Raw genomic sequence first — 26,321 nt, forward strand, 5'->3', positions numbered from 1 at the left:
TTTTTTTTTTTCTTTTTACTTTTCCTCTCTATTTTTTTTCCTTTACATTTTCTCTCAAATTTTATGAGAACCAAACATAACATTAATATTATTATTATTACTGCCCCCTTAGTAGGCTTATTACTAAAATTAATTATAAGTTGATTAGCCGTTCCGATCTTTCTCAAACTAGTCATCACTTTTACACATAAAAGATGATACATTCAATAAAATACATCTTTTTTATCATATGTTTTTTTTTTTTTCGACACGAACATAAAAATTGCAAATCCACACATATTCATTTTTGGTTATCTGCTTAAATCCTCTTGAACCAAGGAGGGATAGTGTCAAAAATTTTTCAATGCTTCCGATAAAATATACCTTTTATACCATATGTTTTATTATGCAACAACAACAAATAAAAATCCAATTTCACTAAAAATCATTCATTTAAAGCTATTATTATTATCGTTTCATTGTAATTCTATACTTATAAAGTATTATATGTTCTCATTCACACTATTTTTTACTTCATAATATTAAATTTTTTCTCAAAAATTTATTAAAATAAATGAAATGGACATTTATCAGTTTTGCCAATAAAATGGGTTGAACATCATTATCATAAGTCAAATACAAACAAAATAAAAGCGAATTACTATATTTAATATTTCAATCTATGTATAACTTGTAAATTAAATGTCTCTGAAAAAATATTATAAATAAAAATTTAATATTATAATAAATATTTTAAAAATCACTTTTTAAATTTTGTTAAATACCTACACGTTTTTAGTGAAATGTGTTTTTTAAAAACACTAAGAAACCAACTCTTAGAAACTTATTCATAGAACAAGCCCAATGCTAACCTTGAAAACCTTTTCATCTTATCCTTTAAAGCATCTTCGACTTCCTAGTGAATTATTTTCAAGCAAAATCATTGACTATGAGATGAGAGTCCTGTAAAAGTGATGACTGCACTCTACTTTAGTCTTTTGCATTTGTTTTCCTACAAAATTATTATCATTTTCCACCTTTCATCATCACCCATCATGTCCAAATTATTATGTTCAAAACCTATTTCAATGGGAAGGAAGAATTTAAAAACAAACTTAAATCAGAAATAAGACGAACTTTGTCTCGTTCCAAACAGACCCTTATTTGCTCAAGCTAATGCTCCAATTTTGTCCATTTTATTTGTCGAGTACTCCAATGGTACCATTCGAAACTTATTGAAAAATAAGACTACTCACAGTGTGTTATGTGTGTAATCTATTCTTACTATTTCCTCCCCAACTTATCTCTCATTGCTTGATGTCTCGGTTCTTTTTTTAAAAAAAAAATATATATATTATTTTTATACTTTGATGCAATTTATTTATAATATGATATTATATATTTGTGTCATCATTTAACAATTTATATTTTATCATATATTTTACATAGCCAATAATGCAAGTTTGGAAGGTTCCGTGATAATATATATATATTTTTTAGTTTTAAAAAGGGTTTTAGCTCGAAATGTTTTTTAGTATAAATATTTTATCTAATTTTTTAAAAAACAATAATAATTTATTAGGCGTAAACACTATAAATGATTTTATAATACTATAAGTAATTTTCATATTTTTAAAAATATTTTCTAATTTTTGTCAAACATTTAATTTTTTTTTTCAAAAACATTTTTTTATTAAAAACGTTTTTTAAAATAATTGTTAAATAAACTCATAATAAAAAAACAAAAGTCATGTAGTTCCAATAATAAAATCTTTTTTTGGTTTAGATGGAAAAAATATTTTGTATTTTTAAAAGAAATTTAATAGAAAAGTAAAAGTCTTAATATTCTCGCAAAAACTTGTTTTTAATATATATAAAAATACACTTTACAATTAGTAAAATTTGATAACATCGATATTATTCTTTTAAAGTTTGGGTTTATTCTAATTAAAAGCAAAAGCAAAAAAATCATGGTCATTGAAAATGTAATTGCACTCAGGGAGCTCCAAATGCGTACTTCTTAAATAGAGAAAACATATTAATTTTTCATCTAAATTTTTGAGAGAAGTTCAAATGATAAATCGAGTCAAATTCTTTAAATGGATATAAATAAGGTAAAGGATTGTCGTAAGTATTCAAAGGCATGGTTACGAGATTAGGGGTTGAAAGTTGTTGTTCTAAACCAATCATAACTAGAGAAGCAATGTAGGCAAGTTGACTTAGTTAATTTAAATCAAATATGCCTTTTGATAGAATTAGAACATCATTTTTGATATTTTGATTTAAGTTTTTTTAAGTTACGATTCAAATAACTTGAGTTTAATATGATATGAATATGCTGTTTGAGCTTGGCTCAATATTAATTTAATATTTTTATAATATTTGTAACATATAATAATATTTGTTTCATTTTTATTAAATTTTAAGAAAAAAATTAAATTGTAATATTATATACTATTTTATTTTACTTGAAAAATAGATAAATAAATTTATTATTCTTATTTTAAAAATATAATAGTGTTTACTTGTGGGGGCTTCCCTTCATGTGTTTTTCTCAAACTCAAAAAATAACCTGGTTATGATCACTCCATCTGGAAGATGAGTTTTGTCTAGTACCAAAAGTGAGAAGTTTTAATTTTTCCACAATGTTAGACGAAATTGACATACCGAGCCGGTTAAACTTGTTAGACGAGTAAATCCATCCAATCAAGTCCTTAGGATTTCTTACATGCGTGGTTAATCACATCTGATGTCTGAGCGTCGGACTAGTTGCTTGGCGTCTAAGCGTCGGCCTAGCCGCTTGATGTCTGAGCGCAGGGCTAGCCACATGATGTCTGAGTGTCGAATTAGCCTCCTGACGTCTAAGATACACAATTCAAGATTTTAACACAACAGTTAGTAAATGGCACCAGTTAACTGCCCCTTACTTGATGTGATTATCCAGTTCGTGTCGCAAAAATGACGTTGACAGTTCACGTAATCATTATTACAAGATAAAGGACAGTGTCATCAGCTTTATATAAACCCCTCAAAAAGTACAAACAAGGTACACACATACACTCATTCTATCCCAAAAAAGTACTTAGAGTTATCTTCGTCTGACTTAAATTTCGGAGAGGCGTGCTCGGACCACTTGTCCAAATATCTTTTTGCATAGGGAGGAAGTTCGTATAACTTCAATGAAGTTGGACGGACTCCTTAAGAAGCACAAATAAAGGAAGAAGTACGTATGACTCTAATAAAATTAGACGAACGGTTGGAAACGACACCAACACTACTAACTCAACTTTACTTTAATTGATCTTTATAGATATAACTTATCAATTCGACTAACTTAATTTTAGAAAAAGAGATTGGATTGGATTAATGTTTGGGTTGAAAACTCTGGATCAAGTTAAAATGAAATTAGATTCGGGTTGAATGTTTTTAAAAATTTAATTTGCAATGGATTCGGGTTGGGAGCTAGCTAGACCAAACCCGTTCTCCTTGTAATGGGTTTGAATTGGTTGGTGGACCGTGGGCCACTGCCTAGTTGGGCCAAGCCCATGGTTCTTCCATATATAAAGGCTATCGAGTAGATAGGAAACCCTACCTTCTCAAAACCTCAGTGTCTGACCTCGCCGGTGAAAGAACCCTAGAATTCCCATTTTTTCCAGGTCTCACATCAATTATTGTAAGTTCATTATCTTCTTCAGCAATCATCAAATCTCCTACTGTCTTTAATTTTATGTGATTACAGGCTTGTTGATTTATTTTTTCTTTACTTTGTGTTTGATTTTTGTTTTGACTAGATCAATGATTGAGTTTTATTTGCATATGAAGTTTGAATTTTTTGTTCTCAATGATGTGATTTTTCCTGGATTACTTTGATTTAGCATATGTAAATTTCTGTTGATATTGAATTCGGTTCGTTTCCCTCTAACTGTCAGACAGCAACAATCACGAACAGATCAAAACTATTTAAACAGAAATTTTGTATTAGTTAATTATTAGGGTTTATGAACATGTTTTGGAGTGTGTGATATATTCTTCAGGTTTGATAAAGTGTATTCCCATTGATGATTCTCAATAAACACGAGCTTTAAGAATGATTTGGAATGTAATCTTTTTTTATTGACATGGTTTATGCCATTTCAATGAGAGCAATGTTCCATTTATTTTATCCATGTTCTTTTATATGTGTGGATTTTTGGTTATATCTAGAGAGGTATAGTTCAATTTTATGTTGTGATAAACACTTATTTTGTGGCTTTATCCGCCTTAGATTGCAATGGCTGTGACATTCTATGGTGTCAACTCAGACTCTGGCCTCAAGAAGCTTGATGAGTACCTCCTGACTAGGAGTTACATCAGTGGGTACCAAGTTTTGATATCTGATTTCTTTACAATGGATACTTTGATCTCTCAGACATGGGTATTGAAGTGAAAACATGAAAAGATAATGATTAATACATATTATGATTTTGTTAAATCATTAATTTTCTCAGGTACCAAGCTTCAAAGGATGATATCACTGTTCATGCAGCTCTTTCAAAGGCTCCATCATCTGAATACGTGAATGTCTCTAGGTGGTACAACCACATAGAGGCACTTTTGAGGATTTCGTAAGTTTTTGCTACTTATGGGATTATTGAAATTCAATTAATATTTTATAAAGTTCAATGTGATGTTGTATTTTCTTCAAAATTACGCTGTGATGGCATCACTTGTGTCTTTGTTTCGCCAAATTTATGACAATCTGAATTTTATGAAACTACAGTGGTGTATCCGGGGAAGGTTGCGGTGTCACTATTGAGGGATTTGCTCCTGTTGATGCAGTTGCTACTCCTCCTGCTGAAGACACTAAGGTAAGCTGTTGTTGTTCTGTTGTTATTGGTAGATTTTGATCATGAATGCCTCTTAATATAGGGATAAAGATCTGTGACTTGACTCTGGGTTGGGGATGTTATTACAAAATGGCCTACTCTTAGAAAGTTTAGACCACCTTGAATTTTGAAATTAATCATGGTTGTGTTTGTTAGGTTTTGTTTTTTCACTTTTGGAAAATTGTTACAGTGTTCTAATCATGGTATATAATGAGAGTTTCAGGCTGCAGCTGCCGAGGATGATGATGATGATGACGTGGATCTGTTTGGTGAAGAAACTGAAGAAGAAAAGAAGGCTGCTGAAGCACGAGCAGCAGCTGTCAAGGCTTCTGGAAAGAAGAAAGAGTGTGAGTATCTCTTCTATTTTTTCACATGTTTTGTAACTACTTTAACCTCCTGGATGGAGGACCTTGGATTGGTTTCTATTCATGCAAGTGAGCAAGTGTCCTAATTGTTGATTGGGGATTGTCCATTAGAATTCCCACTTTTGTCCGGTCTGGCTAATTATTGAGATGTACCTGCCTATATTTCTTTTAAATATGGGTCCTCTCCTACTTTCCCTTTTTAGCATAATCTGAATTTTATTTGTGTGTTTATTCTCAGCTGGCAAGTCTTCAGTTTTGTTGGATGTGAAACCATGGGATGATGAGACTGACATGAAAAAGCTTGAGGAAGCAGTACGTAGCATTAAAATGGAAGGGTTATTATGGGGAGCATGTATGTCTTTTCTCCTCTTATCTTATTGTCGATTACATGCAGCACTCCATTTCTTGCAACGCAAATTATTTCCTTAAAAATACACGTTTTGATTGCCTTGTTAATAAGTTCCAAGTTTACACATTATAAATAAATCTTATTAATTTCTTATGTGAAGTTGTGGACATTTCTTTCATCGTGTCTCTTGATTGAACAAAAGCTTATGTTTCATAATAATAATTGTTCTGCCAAATTTCTTTTTTGTTTTGTTCTTGACCATGTAAATGGTTTTCATCCTAAAAATTTTGTGCCTTGTTTTTAACTTTTATTACTCGTAAGGCAAACATCGGAGATTAAAGTAATATTATTCTGGAACAATCTAATTTTAATTGTTTTGTTGCAGCCAAACTTGTACCAGTTGGATATGGTATAAAGAAATTGCAGATTATGCTTACCATTGTGGACGACTTGGTTTCTGTGGACGACCTTATTGAGGAACAGTTGACTGCTGAACCCACGAATGAGTATGTCCAGAGCTGTGACATTGTAGCCTTCAACAAGATATGTAAGTTCATTTTCATGTTGTGTGGTATAGGGATCAAACCATCCTTTGCTGTGCTCTGTTCTATGTTTCTCGAGTGTTAATTCATGCTCTGATTCATCTGATTTGTGTTTACAGAATTTGAGGATTCTGCCGAGGTTTTGGGGAGTGCACTACTGCAGAATGATCATAATATTATCTTTTCCTTTTATTTTTCCTCAAAGACATGTTTCGAGTGTTCAGTTATTTAACAGCTGATTAATGATATGTTTAGACCGATGGTGTCTTGATATAGTTTTGGTATAAGAACTTGCTCTATTCAGCCATATGGTCGGGACAAAATTTTGGTATTAAACTCTATAGACACCACTTTGGTTAGCAGGTTACGAAAGAGGTGATGAATGGTGGCAAAGGCCGTAGCTGTAAAATGGGTTATAAGCTACCAATTTTAAAATTTATTAAAAGATCTCAATCCTTAATCCTTATCATCAGAATGAATTTCTGTGGCCTTATCAACTTCATGATTTATCAATTCACTTCTTGGACCACCACCATCTTCTCTTCTTTCGTAACTTCAACTTTAATAACTTTTAAAATAATTTCTATTATTTTAAATTTTTTTGAAATATGTTAAATTATTTTTTGATCAAATAAGAATTGATTAAAAATTTGTTTTTCTTGATACATTAAAATGTTGATTTTAGCATATAAAACAAAAACAACTTAACATTTAGTAAATAAAATATTAAAAAAACAAAGAACTCAATACTTAATTATTTTTTGATCGAATAAGAATTAAAATTATTTTTCTTAATACATTTAAATATTGATCTTTAGCATATATAAAAACAACAACTTAACATTTAATAGAAATAAAATATTAAAAAAACAAACAATTTAATACTTAATATTATTAACACCATTTGATAATTTAGTTAAATTAAATTCTATTTAAAATTAAGTTAAAAAAAGATTGATGATACCTTGGACTTTTTTTTTTTAAAAAAAACATGAATTAGATAAAATACCCATAAAATTCCTTTTGAACATAAAAAAACCAAGAAATTTCAAGTTTGACTCATATCACCCTAGACTTACCTTAAATTTAATCAATTATTTGAATTTAGGTTTCAATTTGGAAGGTATAAATCACACACCAAATTGATGTAGATATTGATTGTTTGTTTGCTTTGGGTTCAAATGAGTCACTTTAAAATGTATTTATATAATTAAGAGAAACTTATACTTATATAGTGTCAGAAACTTTATCTATTATTTAATGTAAGATATCACAAACACCCTGCATACAAATACAACATTTTCATTATATCCCATGGAACTGCCGAACCAAACAAATAAACACCCTTGACAGACACAAAACAAATGCCCACATTGGGGTAAGAGATTGGTTATGTAACCATTTGTAAAAATTCACATCCAATCGTATAAATATTATCTGCTTTGATTGCAAAGAGATCTATACAATTTTAAAGAGCATTTAAATGATGAAGAATAATTTATATTTATATAGTGTAAAAAACTTTTTCCTTTATGTAACGTGAGATATCACACTTTTCTCCTAAACTTTTTTAAAATAGTTGTTTTATACAAAATGGTCTAATTTTATATGGACAAAAGCTTTATTAAACCTAAAAAAAATTATAAAATAAAATAGAACTTAGAAGCATATTTTCTTTTAATAGTTAGTTTTATTTTATTTATTTTTTATTTTATTTTTTTTATTTATAAAAAAACTATTAAGCGTTTAATAAAACTTTAAAAAAGAGCTTTTGAACATATGATAAGCGGGTCCAAAGACGCCCTTAAAACTACTAGTGCGTGCGCAATGAACAAGGAGACCTTGTTCTTTACTCTCTTTTTTCTTCGCATACATGATACGTCCCAGCTAAAACTCCTGTACAATTTAAGAATCAATCAGAGAGAGAGAGAGAGAGAGAGAGCAGAGGAGAGATGCCAAAGAGAACTACTCACACCTACTCGAGCGAAGACGCCGCCCCAGATGGCCCTGAGTCCGATCTCTTCGTCTACTATTGCAAGCACTGTGGATCTCATGTCCTCATCACTGGTTGGTTCTCTCTCTACCATTTTTTGTTTTGTGTTTGTGTTTAGCGGTTTATAAACTACGATGGCTGTAGTTAATTCTGTTGAATGTGAACTGGGTTTCGTGGAAATTGGTATTGGGGATTCATGGATTGATGCAAGGTGGATTGGGTTTAAGGGGTTTGACGAATTGCGTGTTTGAACATGTGGGTCACTGTAAAAGACGTGGTGATGCACAATATTTTTGATGAATTGCTTGAGAGAAGACATTGAGCGAGAATATTTGGGGTATTTTGATATGGCACCTGTTTGGTGGATCAAGATGATTTTATGTTTTTTTTTCTTTCTCACTGTTTGAAATTTTTTTAGCTATTGCTTTTTGTGCAAACGAATTCAACAGTTGCTAAAGCATTCCTCAATGGTGTAAGTAAATTATTCATACTAAAATATTTTTGTTATAAGATACCCAATTGCAGAAAGTGCCTAAGAGGAAAACTGACAGATCTTATGTGTTGGACAAAACGAAGCATCTTGCAAGGCTAAATATCAATGAAGCAGGAAAAGTTCTTTTAAAACGGTATTGTTCATTCTCTCGGATAAATTGTTTGTTTAATTAATTCTACTTGATCATATTTGTGTATTTCACACTTTTAAATTTGGTACTTCTTTGTGTTAATTAAAATTTTCAAGCTAATAGTGAGCCGGTATTGCCATATCTGTTAGACTAGTAGTTTATATGAAGATCATCAAATGTTTTAGTTGATTTTAGTTGTAAACTAATATCTGAGTTTTTTCTGGGTAATTGGGTGCCATATTAATTGCAAAATTTTGTTTATGAAGCACTTGATGGTTTAGAGCCTTTTTAAGTTCTGATATTTCTTTTTCATCGATTAATTGTTTCCATTCCTCTTTTTCTTTTGATCACTTCCAATCCTCCTTTTTTACTAAAGAGAAAACTTATCAAGAGAAAGCTTACCATTTGGATGCGTCAGTCTAATTTTTGGAGGAGGAGAATGCTATGCCAAATGGAAAATTTTGACATAAGTGTGTAATAGAACTAGCTAATTATGTTGAAAAACTATTTCATGCATGTTGCATTTATATGTTCAGATTCTATGATATGTGATTTGACCAATTTTAGTTTTTCAATGGTGAAAATGTATCACAAATAAGTAATTTTGAGAGTTTTTCTTCGTGGAACACACAACAAAAATCATGCTTTTGGTAGGAATTTTGCAACACTGACTTAAAATCCTCTGTATACAAGTGGAGTTCTGGCAGAAAACAAAACGCTTCATTTTTGTTTGGAGGGCTGGGATGAGGTTTGGAACCGCCTCTCCTTTAACTTTGTAGTAGGAATTTGATTGAACATCTGTTGTATTTTCATTACAAGTGAGCTAATCCCATGAACCTCAATGTTTGTGTGTGATTTGTTGAACAATGAGCCATTTTTATTAGCTGCTTAAGCTAAATCATGGGCCAAGTTGGCAATTAAGTTGCATGATAATTGTGTGGTGCATATTACTCCAAATAAGTTTGTGCCCTTGAGGCTCGGTTCAAGTGGTAAAGGGTTGGGGAGGGTTTGACAGAGTTCCAGTTTCAAGTCCTAATGGAGATGAAAAAAATTTACCCATAAAAATAAAATAAAATAAAATTCAGAATAAGTTTGAAGTTTGAAATGGTGAAATGACAGTAGTTTTGGATAACTTACTACTAGGTGTCACACTCTGTACAGTGCTAATCTCTATTGGAAAAGAAGCAACCAGAATAGGTATGATATGGTGATAGTCTCTGTTTGGCAATGCTTGTTCTCATTCCCCTGAACTTGTAATTTCTTTTGCTTTGCTTTTCCCGGTAGAACTGTCTTTGTGCTACATTTTCCTTTATAGATGCTTGGTGAACATTTCACATTCTGAAATTGAGCTGTCGCTTTTTTTAATAATTAATGTTTCAAGTTGTAAGAAAATTCTAGAATTGAAGTTGTACTTACAACTGTGGATCTTTATTATCCAGTGGTGAAGGGAAGTTGGAAAAGCAATTCCGTATGAACTGCATGGGTTGTGGACTGTTTGTTTGCTACCGCTCTGAGGAAGATTTGGAAAGTGCTACTTTCATTTATGTTGTTGATGGTGCACTTAGTACAGTTGCTGCTGAAACCAACCCACAGGTATATTAATTATTAATGCTTGTTACGAGAGTCATCTGTCATCCATACCTCTTGACTTATAATTATTCTTGTAAAAAGGTATGGCTTTGAATATTTTGTACCCGATTGGCTGCAATGGTGTCAAGGTAAAGTGTCTAAATTTTCTTCTCTCCACTTGCCATTGCCAGTTTTGGGGGATTACATAGCAAATCATGTCTCTGCTACACACTGGAGAATGTAGTTTTTATACTTCTATGAGTAGTTGATCTGCATCTTTGTTTTCCAAATTCTCGAATGGACATAAACTGTGGAAATTTGTTTTGGACCCTGATTTCTCTCTAGGATGCTCCTGTGCCTCCTTGCATATCACAGTTAGAAGGGGGGCTTGTCCAAGTGGCAATAGAGGTGGAAGACCGTGCACAACGCTCTGCAATTACAAGTAAAATATTTATTTACATTTTTCTAGCTCCTTTGTTATCTCATGTGACCTGCTTTGCCATGTAGCATATCAACATTTCTTGCTGGGAAACCCCATAGATGACCTTTGTTTGACATGCAGTTTATCAAATCAATCACCTGGTGATAATTTCTCAGCTGACTTGTCCAGTCTGTATGCAACCTCCCAGTTCGCTGTATTTTATAGTGGGTTAATGTTCTGTCGATCATGAAAACTGAACAGACTTATTTCACCGTCTGTGGAAACAGAGACTAGGAAGCATCTCCAATCCGGAGTTAACATGGCCTGTAAATTTGCATGCGTATTACTACTGAACTGACAATGGGCTTATTGCTCATTTTTGCAAATTTTAGAAGCATGATTTTAAATAGTGGGAGTGTCAATATCTGCACACCTTCTATTCCTCGTCAGACCAAGTATGACCTTATGTTGTTTGACCAGAATTAGAAAAATATAGTCACTGTATGGCACCTTATATGGGTTTCCCCTTGAATATTTCTCCGATCATTCTTCTGTAATAGATTTTAAGATTTTCCCAAAAAACATTAGTTCTTGACTTATGAACCATGCCTTTGCATTTTATCATATACCAGGGGTGAATGCAGACGATGTTCGAGTGACTGTAGCTGCGCCTGCAGCCCGTGGGGAAGCTAACAATGAACTTTTGGAATTCATGGGCAAAGTATCCTACCATACTTCTCATTTTATGTTTTTTGTCAAATTATCACTTTTTAGGTGTCAAGCCTAAATGCTCAAGTCTTGCATTTGGCATAGGTACTGGGTCTAAGACTGAGCCAGATGACTCTTCAGAGGGGGTGGAATAACAAGTCGAAGCTCCTAGTGGTGAGTTGAGTAGCAACTTTAGTTAAATATCATGCGTTTTTGTGTCATTGCTTTCTGAAATGCAATTTCTTCTCCAACAACAAACATAGAGAGGAGTTCAATAGAGTAATGTCATATTTCTGCTTTTTCTGGTGCTATTTGAACATCACAGCAATGCCTTGATGCAAGAATTCTGCATTCACATATAACTTATAAATGTTGTTGAACTTATGGGCGTGCATCATGCTAATATCAGAGATACAGTACCATATCTGATTTTCAATTACATGTTAATCATTCTCTCCAGTGTGCAAGATAAATCATGAATCTTTCATTCCATTCTTCAACATATTGTTAACATGTCTGCCAACTGCCTCCCTTCCATTCTTGCAATAAATCTAACCACAAATATTTCTACTTCTGAATCAAGTATGTAGTTCATAGCTATCCAAATGCATCAAGGACTTTATTTTAGTAGCTCAAATTAAAGAAATGTATCACATATGTGAGATTGTTTATAGGATGTTTATAGGATTCATAGCATAATCCAGCTTAACCATTTTAATCTAATGTTCTCTAAGGCTTTAGAGAGGTATTGGATATAGGAATCCCAGCAATCAACTACCTAAACTGGTTCCAGCTTTTGTCCCTTTCTGAAAATCTGAATTCTCGAACTTGTTTTGAGTGGGTGTTGCATAGTAGTAAAGCCAAACAACAATCAAATGCTAAACTTGAGGTTCTATGCAATATTTGGTAAAAAGGGTGATTGTTATTTACGAAAATATAAATTATTTTAATACATTTTGGCTAGCATTATGTTCATTTCACTTTTGGTTGTTATCTCCTTTATGTGCGAATAAATAAAAACAAGGATTTAATAGCTCCATATTGTGAAAGTAAATTTTAGAAGGTTCCAATCTTTACCCACAGCTGACTTCTGAAAAATGAATCAGGTGGAGGACTTATCTGCAAGGCAGGTGTATGAGAAACTTTTGGAGGCTGTCCAACCTTGAGACCGCTTTTTGGGGTGCATCCAGAGCCATATTCTCATAATAGTGCTGAAAAGCACTTTTGTAATTTTGATTGGTAACAAGCCCTTGATTTTACCGTCCAGCTAACCTATAAATATGGTGATGATTTTATACTTGGTCCATCTGTGATTTAATTTTCCATTGATCCTGGATATTGTTCTGCATTTATGAGTGTCTTGGTTATAAGGCAAATAACTCAGGGTTCGAAAGTGAGCTTATGGGTTAGACTACAGATTGAAGATTGATGCATGGTATCTTTTTCTCATCAAGTTCTATTATGGATTTCATGCCCCATTCAACATATGATCACCCTCTCTGCTCGGTTTCAGTAAGGAGCAAACATCAAAACTCTTATGGGATTCATACTTGGGCATTATTCTATCTGGGATACTCGAGTAGATTATTTGTAAACGCAAAATGGTGAACGATATAGCCTCCTGCACAGCCAGGAGCCTACATGATCTCAGGAAGTAAGGCTAGTAATCAGGCTTCCACAGGCAACCAATTAAAGTCAAGTAGATTCCCAGAATGAATGGCATCCTATTCAATTAATTTGATGAATTTTCACCATTTTTTCAAAGTTTCAGTCTTTATATGAATTGACTAAAATTCCCAAAGCATACTCAAAATTAAGATGCTTCTTATATATGCGGAAGGGGTCTGTTTGGCACCCAACTATAACAAGATGAAAAAGGAGAAGATAAAAGAGAAGTTTTAGATTAGGGTTACATAAAAATTCGATTTCCCCATGTTTCCTTAGTTTTTGTTCCCAAAAATAACTGCTTCCTAAAAAAAAAACTGATTTTCAAGCCAAAATTTGTCAATCCTGTTTTTCAATTTAGAGAACTGTTTTCAAATATGAAGATTGTGCATGCAACTTTCCGATCACTACCAACCACGTTACTGGATTCTTTGATCAACCAAGGTGTCATGAATGTTAACAAACCTTAAAAACACTCAAATCAGCTTGAAGTACCTGTGCAACACTAGTATATTCTACCATAAAACCACCACCATGAAAACCATTGTGAACTACATGGAAAAACATGTGAAATCCAAGGTGTGAAAAGGGTTTAATAGCTGATAAAAATCCAATTCTCATATGAACTCCAAAAGGAAATGATATTATCTCAGAGACGATTAGCCTAACAATTTCAAATAAGCCAAACAAAATTGTTCTTATGAATCACAATCTACCAATTTAAACAGATAAAGAGCGAGACTCTGCAGTTCCTGAATCACAGCCTACCACCATGTTGTTCAAGAGGATGCACCACTCCGTAGAGCTTGAGTCTTCTTTGTTTTCCTAGGAGCCAACTGAGTGTCAGGCTGCAAAACCCAAAAACTGAATAAGATGGAATGCCAGATAACCAATAAAAAATTTCTACCCACTGGCTACATATCCAAAGGAAGCTGAACATTACGAATTGCAACAAAAAGATAAATCTCCTCCATCAACTGCCTTTTATGTAAAATGTATATCTTAGAGCAGATGTTTTGTTGAATTACCTCCTTTTGAACAGGCTCTTCTTTTTCAGACAAAATCAACTCAATATGGCAGGGAGATGACATGTAAGCTGTCAGAAAGAGAAAAATGTCATCATCAACAGCACAAGGCAACTAGGAAGAAGATACAATGAACTCAATGATGGAACTTGGAACTCACGGTTAATTCTTCCATGAGCACGGTATGTGCGGCGCCTTTGCTTCTGAGCTTGGTTTACCTGGATGTGAGATACGTAAAGAGAATCCACATCCAAGCCTTTCAACTAGAAAAAAATGTTCACATCAAAATAAAAGTGGTTCAGCAAGTAATGATAAAGGAGAAAGTAACAGGACAAACAGTTAAAATGTACATACATCTGCATTGCTCTCAGCATTCTTGAGTAAATCCAGAATAAATTTTGCAGATTTGACAGGCCAGCGTCCTTGTCCATTAGAATGGCGGTTCTTTGCCTGAGCAGTGCGCCCAACTCCACGGCAGAAGCGTTGGAATGGAATGGCTTGTTTGTGGGCAAGAACATCCTCCAAATACCTTTTAGCCTTGGTCAAACGCAACTTACGGATAGCATGGGCGGTCTCACGAGTGTTCTAAGAATAGAGAGAATATGAAAAACCAAGTAAGAAATGGTATTGATTCGAGCATACAAAACAATATAGAGACACAAGAAGCTACTTTATCCATTACTATTCAGATAAGTCTCAGAGACCACACTCTGCAAGAAATGTTTATATTAAGATTATATGAAATTAAACTGACAAAATGTTACTCACAACATGGTATTTTTATTAAATGTTCCATTATTTACTGAGCCTCCTGCCACTAATCTGAACAGAGGTTCACCCAAAAATAATGAGAATGATTTCCCTGACGTTTACGAGAGACCTGTTCACATACGGCAACAAGCCCCTGCTTTTTTCATCAGGTTCACTAATGAAACATAAACTAATTACAAGCTCCATAACATGCAGATTCATAGGGACCCAATAAATACATAGTAAAAAGCCCTATAAAATAATACTTTTGGGACCAAGAGAAATAATTATCTTGGCAGGGCTATTGAGTGTCAAAAGTTAATATACAGAAATTTAAGACACTCTAAAAAACAGAAGAGATGGTTCTTAGTAGTAGAAAATAGAAAGACTCCTAGAAGGAAAAGATTTAATGTCAAAACTCAATCGCCTAGAAGACAAAAAGGTTTCAAATATGCAATGATTCTGAGAAAGAATTGAATCAAATAGAAGTTGTAAAAAGCTATGCAATCCTATATTATGAACTTTGTTTGCTATTTTTATTATGGACCTTATCAATTATTAATTTCTATTTCCTTGGACCCTTGAGGATTTCTAAAAAAGTTATTATCTTATACATTTAATGAGGTTATTAATTTAGTACACTAGCCCAAGTTGGGACCAAAAGATTTTATTATTTAAACAAGATTATTAATTTATCAAACATTTATTTATCGAGGTTTTATTGTATGCCCTCACATTCATCAAGCAACTCAATTAAAAGCCATGATTCTATATTGATATTATTAATTCATTCAATCTGGCAAGAGCTTAGCTTATGAACCAGTAGGCAAATATAGAATTATCGGTCTTATAAAATGCTATTGCAAGGCAATGGGATTGAAACAAAGTTATGTCTGGAACTATAAACCCATTTGTCTACCTACCATGGTTAAAGCACCATCATAACCTAATGCAATCGAAGGTTCAACAAATAATCACATACAATTCATATCTCATTCCATTTCTATGATACTTAATCGATCAATTATTAAAGCTCAAAACAGCGGCATGGCACAATCCAAAAGATCGACTTAATTCGAATCAAAGTACCTTGAAATGGACTCTAAGATCGGAACCCCTGGCTTTGCAGGCTGAAATTTGGTCAGAAGAAAACAAAAAATCAGATTTCAAGTGAGCAAATCCCTTTGGTTGCCAAGAATTCTGAAGCGAGAAAAATCTTAACCAGAACTTGTTGTGTATCAAGTGTTTTTGTTCGTCTGCATTTTTTCGGTAATCAAACAAAGACAGAACAAGATAGCATCATAGTACAGATAAAGAAATGCGTACACTTGGTGGGATTGTCTGGTTCTCTCGAATACTTCACCTGAAAAAATCCATACAAAAAATCCAAAAGATAATTATGCAAATTGAAATCAAAATTTGACCAAGGAAATCTCAGAAATCAATTGCGATTGAGATGACTCACCATGGCTGCTGCTACAGCTTCTTCTCCTGCTCCTGCTGCTAGGGTTTCGGGAGATGGAAGACTGAATCCCTAGAATATATAAAAGAGGACGAAACCCTAGGGCCAGGGAATGGGTACAAGGTGACATTGGGCTGGGCCCTTTGGTGGCCTGTTCAACGGAGCTTGATAAGAAACCAGCCCAAGGTGGTCCCATTTCAGGATTGGGTGCAGGTAGCAGTGGAAATTTGGGGCGAACAAGGCCCATAAGGCCCATGAACCGCCAACCCCATATTCTCTCTGTCACAACCTCAAACACTTGGCGGGTCTCACCTTCCGGGTCATTTTCAGTTGTCTGAGCCACAGGCCCTGGCTTTAGCACAAACCCAGTATGCCCAGGCTCAAGCTGCTCATGCCCAATTCCAAGCTCAGTTGCAACCTCAAGCCCAGTCCCTTGCCCAGTTGCATAACGCTTGGACTGGTAATTTTGGAGTTTGTTCGCCCTCTGTTTAGGCCCCAGGTATGGGGAGTGCAAAGCGGGGTAGTCAGAAACCACCTTCACGGCCTCATTGTTCGGCCAATGCTACTACCCAGCTTCCCAGTTTAAGACCATGGAGCTGATCCTGCCTGAAGGAAGGAGCAGAAACTTCCCAGGAAGCAAATGCCTGATAAAGGTTTTTGAACTTTTCCAATAAGGATTGTAATTTTCTTTTAGTCAACCGCTTCTCCTTTCTCAGATACCGATCCAAGCCTGCCCGACCTCATGGTTTTCTTTAATCCAACATTGTGAACTTTCCAGTACTGGATTCAAAATTTGAGAATCAACATAATATATTTAGTTTGGGTTGGGATGTAATTAAACCAATCTAAATGGTAGTTTGAGTTGGTTTAAAATCTACAACTGCATTTGCAAACTCCAGTTTTTTATTGGAATTGGAATACCCCAATTTTATTCTACTCCCGATTGCAGAGGACCTCTAGGTATTCTCATTCTCACCATTCTTTCATTTGGAACTTAATGGAAATTGGATGAACTTATAATTCTTTCTGGCTTGGTTGATTTTTTGTTCAATTAAATCAATCCCATGACCTGTTTGTTGATATATGAAAAGCTGGATTTTGTTTTATCAAATCTCCCTTCCCTTTTTTTTGGAAATTTTCTGGCTGCTAAAAGCCTGTCATTTGATCCTGAAATTTTGAGTTTTGAACTGACATGTTTCTTAGTTTTGGTTGAAATGAAGAACTTGATCAATACAGGAGCCAGCTGACACCTGCTTGTTAGTGCTTGAAGAACAATAGTATTTCAAAGCTCATTGGTCTCACCCTCGCTCTTCCCCAGTGATGAAAATGTCCGCACTCTTTAGTTCTGTATTTTCTCGTTTTGCTAGTTGGTTAGTTTATGATTGTGATTTCAGCATCCAGTGATCTTTCAGGTTCATTTATTTGATGGCATGGTTATCTTACAAGTTTGAATGTTCTGCAGAAAAAAAGCCAATGCTGGTGTGCTTACCAATTTTGAAGTACTTGACTTTTTACGGTATAGAGGTGCTGCTAAGGATCCTACTTGGGTGATTTCCCCTATAGGCTATAGCAGCATCCGAGTTTAAGGTTGGAAATGGTTCTTGGTTGTGTTTTTATTGGATTAAACAGTATGAATCTTCATGTTGCTGATAGTTCACATTATGTTGTAGGCCTATGACTATCTAGTTGAGAGTGCTGCTTGCAATCAAACAAGAGTGAGCATTAATGAGTTCACAGAAAAATGTTCAAAGTATCACCTTCTGAAAGCTGAGATCTCTTCAATATAACCAATATGAGGTGTCAACTTCACCAGTTGAAAAATTGACCCGGTAACTTTTCTTGGAATGCTGCTTCTTCTTGGTCTCTTTTTTTGGTTCTTTTGTTTACCGCATTTTGAAATTGCCCCAGTAACTTATATCTGAAATTTTTTGTCTTCTTATACCATATTTTGTATCTGTTTGAAGGCAATGCATCAAACTATGAAATCAGAATCTAATATGCTAACAGTTCAGATCTCACATTAAGCATACACAGCAAGTTCCTACTGAAACAGTTACTTAATGGAAGGATGAGGAAGCTTAGGGCCTATTTGGTTGCTGTTTTTAATAACCGTTTTCTGTTCTTGAAAACAAAAAATGCTAAAAACATGTTTGGAGAAGGGGGTGTGTTTTTGCTTTTTGTATTTTCCGTGTTTTCAAAAACCACTTTTTTGAGAACAATAAAAAAAATGTTTTTATTGTTTTTTCACCGTTCAAAGAATAGATTGTTCTTCGTGTTTTCTCTTTCTTCTTTTTATGTTTTCATAGTTGCTTTTTGTGTTTCCATGAAGGGAAACTCCATCCAACCACCACACCCTCATCTGCAAGTCATTTATTCTTCCTTAATTTATTGAAATTAATATACTTCCACATGGTTACAAAGTCATTATTTATTTAAGAAAATTATAAGTGGTGTAAAAATTTCAAAATGGAATAATTTCTTCTTTAAGTTAAATGAATTGTGCCTATAAAAATTATTTATATATTTATAATATCAAGTTAATAGAAGAAAATACTTTATTAATTAAAAAAATAACTTTCAAATATGTTTTTTGTTTTACTTATTTTAAAAAACTTTTTTATTAATTCAACCAATCATGTTTTTTTTTTGTTTTTGAGAACAAAAGCCGTTTTCCAAAATTCAATTCTCAAACACAATTTATTTATTTATTTATTTATTTTTCTGAAAACACCAAAAACTCTTCTTAAAAATTGTTTTTCATAACAATTTTTAAAAACAGCAATCAAACAAGTCATTAAGTATTGAGTCTTTCTAATTGTTGTTCTTGTACTAAGCCTTTGAACCTAGATAATCGGCTTTTATCAGTTATAAAATGGAATTGTGCTTGCATTTGTAATTCACATTCTGGTTGAGCTATATTGTAGGTTGTGACAGCTCCCTAATCCCACAAGATTTCAAGAGGGCTTAGACTAAACAGGCAATTTAACCAGAAAAACAAAGCCATGCCTTTACAATATAGCTCTTCAAATGCTAGAAACATGTTAGGTATGCTTGGAAGCTGTTTTCAAAAGTAGTTTTCTGTTTTTAAGAAAAAAAGAAAAAGAGAAAAATATGTTTGACAACCAAAAAACAGAATATGGTTTTCTATTCTTAAAAACATAAAACAGAACAAAGTATTTTCTGAGAACATGTTTTGGTTGATTTTAGTTGTTTTTTGGGGAGTGTTTTAAAAAATAATTACATAAATATGAAAAATGAATGAAAATAAAACATTACAATTAAAAGTTATCTTTAAAAAATAATTCAAAATATAGAAAATAGGTTAAGAATATTTCAAGTCCTCAAATATGCTTTTGTTCTACAAAATATCAAAAAATAGTTTTCAACAACAATTATGCAAAACTAAACTTTGTTTGACAACTATTTTTTCAAAAACAATTTTCTGTTTTTTAGAAGAAAAAAAAAAAGGAAAACATGTTTAGCAACAACAAACAAGGTGTTTTAAGTTGGTTTCACTCGTATTCCGAGAATTGTTTTAAAAAAATTTATATACAAATATAGAGAACTAATGAAAATAAGCACTATAGATATTCTTGTTTTTTAAAAACATATTTAGAAACTTATAAAACATGTTAAAGAACATTTCAAGTTTTCAAACAAACCTTCATTCTACAAAACATCATAAAATAGTTTTAAGAAACTCCATTAAATTCTTGTTGGTTTAAAACTCAAAATTGTGAATATTTTCAGCCTTGATTTCTTTGTATCAGATAGACTTGTAGATTTCTAGCCCAAGAGAGGTCTAGACAAAGTACTCTATTTATGCGCATGACCCAAAGATTGCATTGTAGTTCCTCTTCTGTTGAATATAGATTATAGAGGAATGCGAGAAGCAGATGGGAGAGGAGATTGAAGACCTGATAGAGATGGTGATGACGGTGCTGCCACCTCCCCAAACTCAAATGAATCTCGAAGAAGAGGTTGGTGTGGATCAAAAAGAAATTGCTGAAGGGGATCAAATGACATAGGGTTTGGAAATTTATGTGATCCCGACTATTAAAACTTATTTAAAAATAATTTTAGAAAACGTTTTTAATCTTTTTAGCACTTGAAAATTGGTTCTTAATTGTTTTTTTTAAATGCATTGTATTCTATTGTTGAAATAGTTAAATTCAATTGTTATATTATTTGACATATATTATCTTATATTACATATATGATGATATATTTTATATAATGATATAATAATACATACATCATCAATTATTTTTCCTAATTTTTAAGAAAAATTGAATTTGATAGTATTTTTTGCTAAAGGAATTATTATATTAATTAGTTAATGGGTACAAGGGAAGGAGTTATAAAATAATCTTATATGAAAAGTTATGTTATTATCGTTAAAACTCATAATGAAACTTAAGTAAATGTAATTTTATAATGAGTATTGAAGAATTTTCTTTTAAATTCTCGAGATGTTGACATATAAAATGATTACAATATTTTTGGTTAATATATTAAGGTTCGTTTGATTATGTTTTTTAAAACTTATTTTTAAAATTTGTTTTTTTTTGTTAACTTAAAAACAAGTTTTAAAAAATATGACCAAACAAGTCTTTATTTTCCTTTTGTTTTTTAAAAAATGGTGAAAACAACTCTAACGTGTTCTCTAATAATTATTCTTTATTTCATTTTATTTTTAAAATTTTTTGTATACTTTATGATGAATATTAAACTCCTATTTTGTTAATTAAACCCGTCAAAACTCTAATGTCAAATGTTGTTATGTATTATAATATGGTATGACATCTCATAAAATTGGTTATAATATATTACTCAATACTTCATGTCTTTTATATATATTTTCTATTTAGTATATATATATATATTTGGATAGAGAGGTGTTTTTGATCAAATTTTGTTCTCCAAAAATTGAAAACTATTTTAAAAATTATTTTTTGAAAACAGTTTTAAAAAATGTTGCCTATACATCCAAATCAATTTTTTGTAAGATTCATGCTTTTCCTCCAACACAATAAAGAAATATATTTTTATGTAATTTAAATTCAAAAAATATAATTATATTCCTCTTTAATAAGAATCCTTTTAAAATATAATTTCTAAACATAAAATTCAAACAGAAGGTTGTAATAATTGCTCTATTACCACTTCTTTTACTATTAAATATAGTAATTAAACCAAAGGCTTTTAATGCTTGGATTTTTTTCCTAGTTGGCACCTTTCATTGAGAAATTATGATAATTTCTCAATATTATTTTCTTTTATTTTCTGCTCTCAAAATTTTAAAGTTTTATCTTATACTGCAAGTAATTTAATATAAATAGTTTCAATTTGAAATTATAGGTGTTATAAAAATTAATTTTTTTAATCAAAAGTTTAAGTAATTAATTAATTGTCATCAAATTCAAGAAAATCTTCTAACAATTTTAATAAATTAATTTAAAACAAATGTTTGTATCCCCTTTACGAATATGGGTTTAATGCACCAAATATTTATATATTGTGTCCTCGATTGTTTTAAGTGGCTGAAATAATTAATAATAAATAAATTTTAATTTAAATATATTAAATTAGAAAATATTTAGTTAAAATGAATAAAATAATTTTCAAATTATGAATCTAATATTTCTTATATTTTTTCTTAAAATATAATTCATTTTTTTATATAAATATATTTTATTATTTCAAGTATTTATAGGTAGGTTTTTGGGTTATTTTTATAAAAAAAATATCAATAATATTTTTGTCAAAATAAGACAAAAAGGATAAAAAGTTAAATTTTAAAAATTGGATTTTCGCTAACCCATATTAAAACAATTAAAATATAAATTCATGCATGAAAAAAAAATTAAGAATAATTTCAAATGAGAAAATAATAAATTATTTTATTATAATATATTTTAATAAAATTATTTATGAGTAAATGATGCCATAAAAAAAAAATATTTGTTAATAAAGTTTGTCTTAATATGGATATATTTATAGATTTAGTAAAATATAATTACTATTTTTAAAATTTAATATATTTTTAAAAATTATTTTTGATTTTCTTTATTTTTTTAATTTTTAAATAAATTCATTAACACGTAATAGGGAAAGAGGGTGAAGAAAAAGCCGAGGTGTCAGTAACGTAGAGAGAGAGATTGGAAGGCTGCCACGTTTAAAAACTAACGGCGCTTCATACAACTCGTGAATCACCCTGTTTCTTCCGATTCCATGGTCGATATCCTCAAAAGAGAAGACCAAAATCGAAGCGGTTTCGACTACTTCTCCGTAAGAATTTCATATACTTCATGTTTTCAAAATTTGAGATGCTTGTCTGTGGTTTTGCTTTTTTAGTTTTGGTTTCTGATGATTCACAATGACTCCGAACAAGATTTGAGAATTGGGTTTGTTTTTTTTTGGGGAATTGGGCGGGTGCCATGATTCTAGGGTTCGTTTGAATATCTGTAGCTGAGGATTTGAGGGGTTAGATTTTGGTATTGTTGGGTTTAGCCTAGGGTTCATGAAGAGTATTTAGATGGCAATGTCGGCGAATCACAATAAAACCCCCGGAAAGAGTGTTGGATTGGGATCAGTTAGCAGTGGAAATGTGGGGCAAACAATGCCCCTGAACCACCAACCCCATCTTCTCTCTCAGTCACAACCTCAAACACTTGGTGGGACTCACTTTCCTGGTCATTTTCAGTTGTCTGAGCCACAGGCACAGGCTTTAGCACAAACCCAGTATGCGCAAGCACATGCGCAAGCGCAGGCTCAAGCGGCTCATGCCCAATTCCAAGCTCAGTTGCAGGCTCAAGCTCAGTCCCTTGCCCAGTTGCATAGCGCTGGGACTAGTAATTTGGGCGTTTCCTCGCCCTCTGTTTCGACCCCAGGTACGGGGAGTGTCAAGCGGGGTAGTCAGAAACCACCTTCACGGCCTCATGGTTCGGCCAATGCTACTAATCCAGCTTCTCCATTTAAGACCATGGAGCTGACCCCTGCAGCCCGGAGGAAGAAGCCAAAGCTTCCAGAAAAGCAAATACCTGATAAAATTGCTGCCCTAGTGCCGGAGTCTGCTATTTATACACAGTTGGTTGAATTGGAGGCCCGGGTGGATGCTGCTCTTGCAAGAAAGAAGACTGATATCCAAGAGTCCCTCAAAAACCCTCATCGTGTTCAGAAAACACTTCGGATTTATGTTTTCAATACTTTTGCAAATCAGACAAGAATGAACCCGGAGAAAACAAACGCAGAGCCTCCTTCATGGACACTTAAGATAATTGGGAGGATCTTGGAAGATGGGGTAGATCCTGTCCTTGCAGGAACTAGTGATAAATTGAGCTCTTCATACCCAAAATTTTCATCTTTCTTTAAGAAAATGACTATTTACTTGGACCAGGGCCTTTATCCAGATAACCATGTAATTTTATGGGAGAATGCTCGGTCTCCTACACTTCATGAGGGCTTTGAAGTGCAAAGAAAGGGGGATAAAGAATTCAATGCAATAATAAGATTAGAAATGAATTATGTACCTGAAAAATTTAAACTTTCAACAGCCCTGTCGGAAGTTCTTGGACTTGAGGTAGATACACGCCCAAGGATTGTAGCTGCAATCTGGCACTATGTGAAGAGTAGGAAGTTACAGAACCCGAATGACCCCTCATTCTTTGTGTGTGATCCACCTCTTCGTAAAGTATTTGGTGAAGAGAAAATAAAATTTGCCATGGTTCCACAAAAGATATCACATCATTTGTCTCCCCCACAACCTATACATTTGGAGCATAAGGTCAAGCTTTCAGGGAATAGTCCAGCTGGAACTACGTGTTATGATGTGTTGGTTGATGTACCCCTTCCATTAGAGAAGGAAATGTCTGCTTTCTTGGCAAACACTGAGAGGCATAAAGAGATTGATGCCTATGATGAAACAATTTGCGCTTCTATAAAGAAGATTCAAGAGCACAATCGAAGGCGGGCTTTCTTCCTTGGTTTCAGTCACTCTCCAGCAGAGTTTATTAATGCTTTGATAACTTCTCAAAGCAGGGATCTAAAACTTGTTGCAGGAGATGCAAGTCGTAATGCTGAAAAGGAGCGGCGAGCTGACTTCTATAACCAACCTTGGTAACCTTCTTTCTTCTCTCTTAAACTCCACTTTCATTGTCTATTTTCTAGTGTATATTTGATATAAGTAGCGGGGGAGATGATTTCAGTCACTGATGCAGATATTTGTGTTTCTCACTAGTGAAGGTCTGTTCCTTAGTGTTCACATTCACTGTACTAGTTTTATCTTATTGGATCTCATGAGTGACTTAGCTAGCTCCCTATGGGTGATTTGTTCACTACAATTATATTATTTGAGTTGTAATCCTCCCAAATAGGTGTGGGCTGTGTGGCTTATGTGGTCTGGTTGCCTATATTATCTCTTTAGTTATCACAGAACAGGACCGAGTCCTGTTGAATTTTTGAAGTGCATGAAAAATCATCTTGATTGAGTTTTATTAACACTGTATAAAATATGTTGATATAAAATAAATAGTTGAGATAGTCATATCAAGATGATCCCTATGTTATTTCATCAATTGACTGGGACCCTTATGCTGACATGGGATGCTATTGGTAGTTTGGTTGTGCTGGACTGGATTTTATTGGAGAGAAAGCTTATATCTGTTAAGGAATTATTACAGTTGTGGACTTAAAACAAAACCTTCAATTATTGAGAGGATGGTATTTTCTCTAGATGTGATTGATACTACAGGGTAGTCCTTGTTAAATTTCCGTTCATTGAATTCTAGTGGTGAATGATTCTGACATTCAGGCTGTTGATGCACACCTTTTCCTGTGATGGTCTTGTGTACTTACCCCCTTAAAACAAACAGTATATGGCATTGTATTTTTCAATTATAAATTCCCAAACATGCCCATGGAAATTACAGATGAATATGAATTTAACATTTTGATGTTGTTGTTTTTGTTTGAGCATTGTGGTTGAGGAAATCATGGAGCCATGAGGGAATTCATCATTAGTTTCTTCTTTGAAATCATGTCAGATGAAACTTTATTGATACTGGTTGAATTCCACAGGGTTGATGATGCTGTTATCCGCTACTTGAACCGCAAGCCTGCTCCCGGAATGGAAGCACTTGAATAGGGATTTGTTGAATTGCCGAAGGTAAGGTATGCCTGAGATACTTTTTACTTTATATCCCCAGGTATTGGTGGCACAGGCATTGAGGTTATTCGACTTTCTGTTGTTGGGTACGAGAGGACTGGATAGTCTAGAGGAAGAAATTGGTTGTAGTGGCTTTAGGCTCAAGTTCTTTGTCAAACTTGTAGTAGAAGTGTTTTACTGTCTTGTATCTGCTCAATGCTAAAGTCTAGTTGATAGAAATTTTTTGAGACATGCCTGTTTGAACATTTAGAGGCCTAGATATTAACTCATTTTGCTCTTCTATTCCTTGGATCGATAGTGTTTAAACTACTCTGCTTGAACTCTCTAGCTCTAATTTTCCTGTGATCTTTTGATTTTAAAGCATCACTTCATAATTCTCTGTATTTTCATGTCCTTTGCCTTCATCATTGGAACTATATTATTGGTGAGGAGCATGTACCATGGAGTTGCTTAATAAAGGCCTTTGGTTTGAATTATTTTACTAATCTTTTGTTTTGTTAGAATTGATGGTTCATGTGCATATGTTTGTCTGGCTGTTTAGAGATATAAAATTTGAAACCTGAAAAGGGTTTGAAGGATGCGGGTGTGATCATACCATAACTACTGCATCGAATTCTATCAATACTCCATAGTTAAGCATGTTTGGACTAGAGTAGTACTAGGTCTTATTGAAAGGAGAAAAATGAAAAAGGAAAGTGAAATGCTAAGAGGCATTTCGAATATCTGTTCCAAACTATTTCCTCTTTTGTAGTGCCTTTCAACAAAAGAAAGGAAGACAAGTTCTTTAGGCTATGTTTGGTTCTAAAGAAAGTTTGAAGTACAGGAAACACAAAGAAAAG

General features: G+C 33.1%; 3 protein-coding genes, 1 long non-coding RNA gene, 1 other non-coding gene and 1 pseudogene across 5 annotated transcripts; 4 read left to right on the forward strand and 2 right to left on the reverse strand.

Annotated features, from left to right (window-relative positions):
- Positions 1–3,577: 3,577 nt before the first annotated feature.
- Positions 3,578–6,423, forward strand: LOC117934453 (elongation factor 1-delta). The gene is made up of 8 exons (XM_034856141.1): positions 3,578–3,649; positions 4,244–4,335; positions 4,467–4,583; positions 4,739–4,826; positions 5,068–5,191; positions 5,448–5,561; positions 5,944–6,105; positions 6,220–6,423. Coding segments are annotated over exons 2-8 (693 nt in total). The 5' UTR covers positions 3,578–3,649; positions 4,244–4,249; the 3' UTR covers positions 6,222–6,423.
- A 1,534-nt stretch (positions 6,424–7,957) lies between these two features.
- Positions 7,958–12,830, forward strand: LOC117904820 (UPF0235 protein At5g63440). Its single transcript, XM_034817590.1, has 7 exons — positions 7,958–8,167; positions 8,605–8,719; positions 10,156–10,309; positions 10,631–10,727; positions 11,339–11,427; positions 11,520–11,588; positions 12,521–12,830. The coding sequence occupies exons 1-7, from the start codon at positions 8,053–8,055 to the stop codon at positions 12,578–12,580; spliced, it is 699 nt and encodes a 232-aa protein (XP_034673481.1). The 5' UTR covers positions 7,958–8,052; the 3' UTR covers positions 12,581–12,830.
- Positions 12,831–13,647: 817 nt separating this feature from the next.
- On the reverse strand, positions 13,648–16,391 carry LOC117904821 (annotated as a pseudogene).
- Positions 14,890–15,018, reverse strand: LOC117905294. Its single transcript, XR_004649699.1, has one exon. It is a non-coding gene; the product is annotated as a small nucleolar RNA snoR74 (small nucleolar RNA).
- Positions 16,392–17,519: 1,128 nt separating the features above from the next.
- LOC117905147 lies at positions 17,520–18,217 on the forward strand. Its single transcript, XR_004649659.1, has 3 exons — positions 17,520–17,686; positions 17,779–17,903; positions 17,987–18,217. It is a non-coding gene; the product is annotated as an uncharacterized LOC117905147 (long non-coding RNA).
- A 4,267-nt stretch (positions 18,218–22,484) lies between these two features.
- LOC117905043 (SWI/SNF complex component SNF12 homolog) lies at positions 22,485–25,963 on the forward strand. Its single transcript, XM_034817914.1, has 2 exons — positions 22,485–24,434; positions 25,395–25,963. Exons 1-2 carry the CDS (start codon positions 22,855–22,857, stop codon positions 25,459–25,461), a joined length of 1,647 nt encoding a protein of 548 aa, XP_034673805.1. The 5' UTR covers positions 22,485–22,854; the 3' UTR covers positions 25,462–25,963.
- The last annotated feature ends 358 nt before the right edge of the window (positions 25,964–26,321 follow it).

This window comes from Vitis riparia, chromosome 17, assembly GCF_004353265.1.
Source record: "Vitis riparia cultivar Riparia Gloire de Montpellier isolate 1030 chromosome 17, EGFV_Vit.rip_1.0, whole genome shotgun sequence".
Taxonomy (NCBI): Eukaryota; Viridiplantae; Streptophyta; class Magnoliopsida; order Vitales; family Vitaceae; genus Vitis; species Vitis riparia.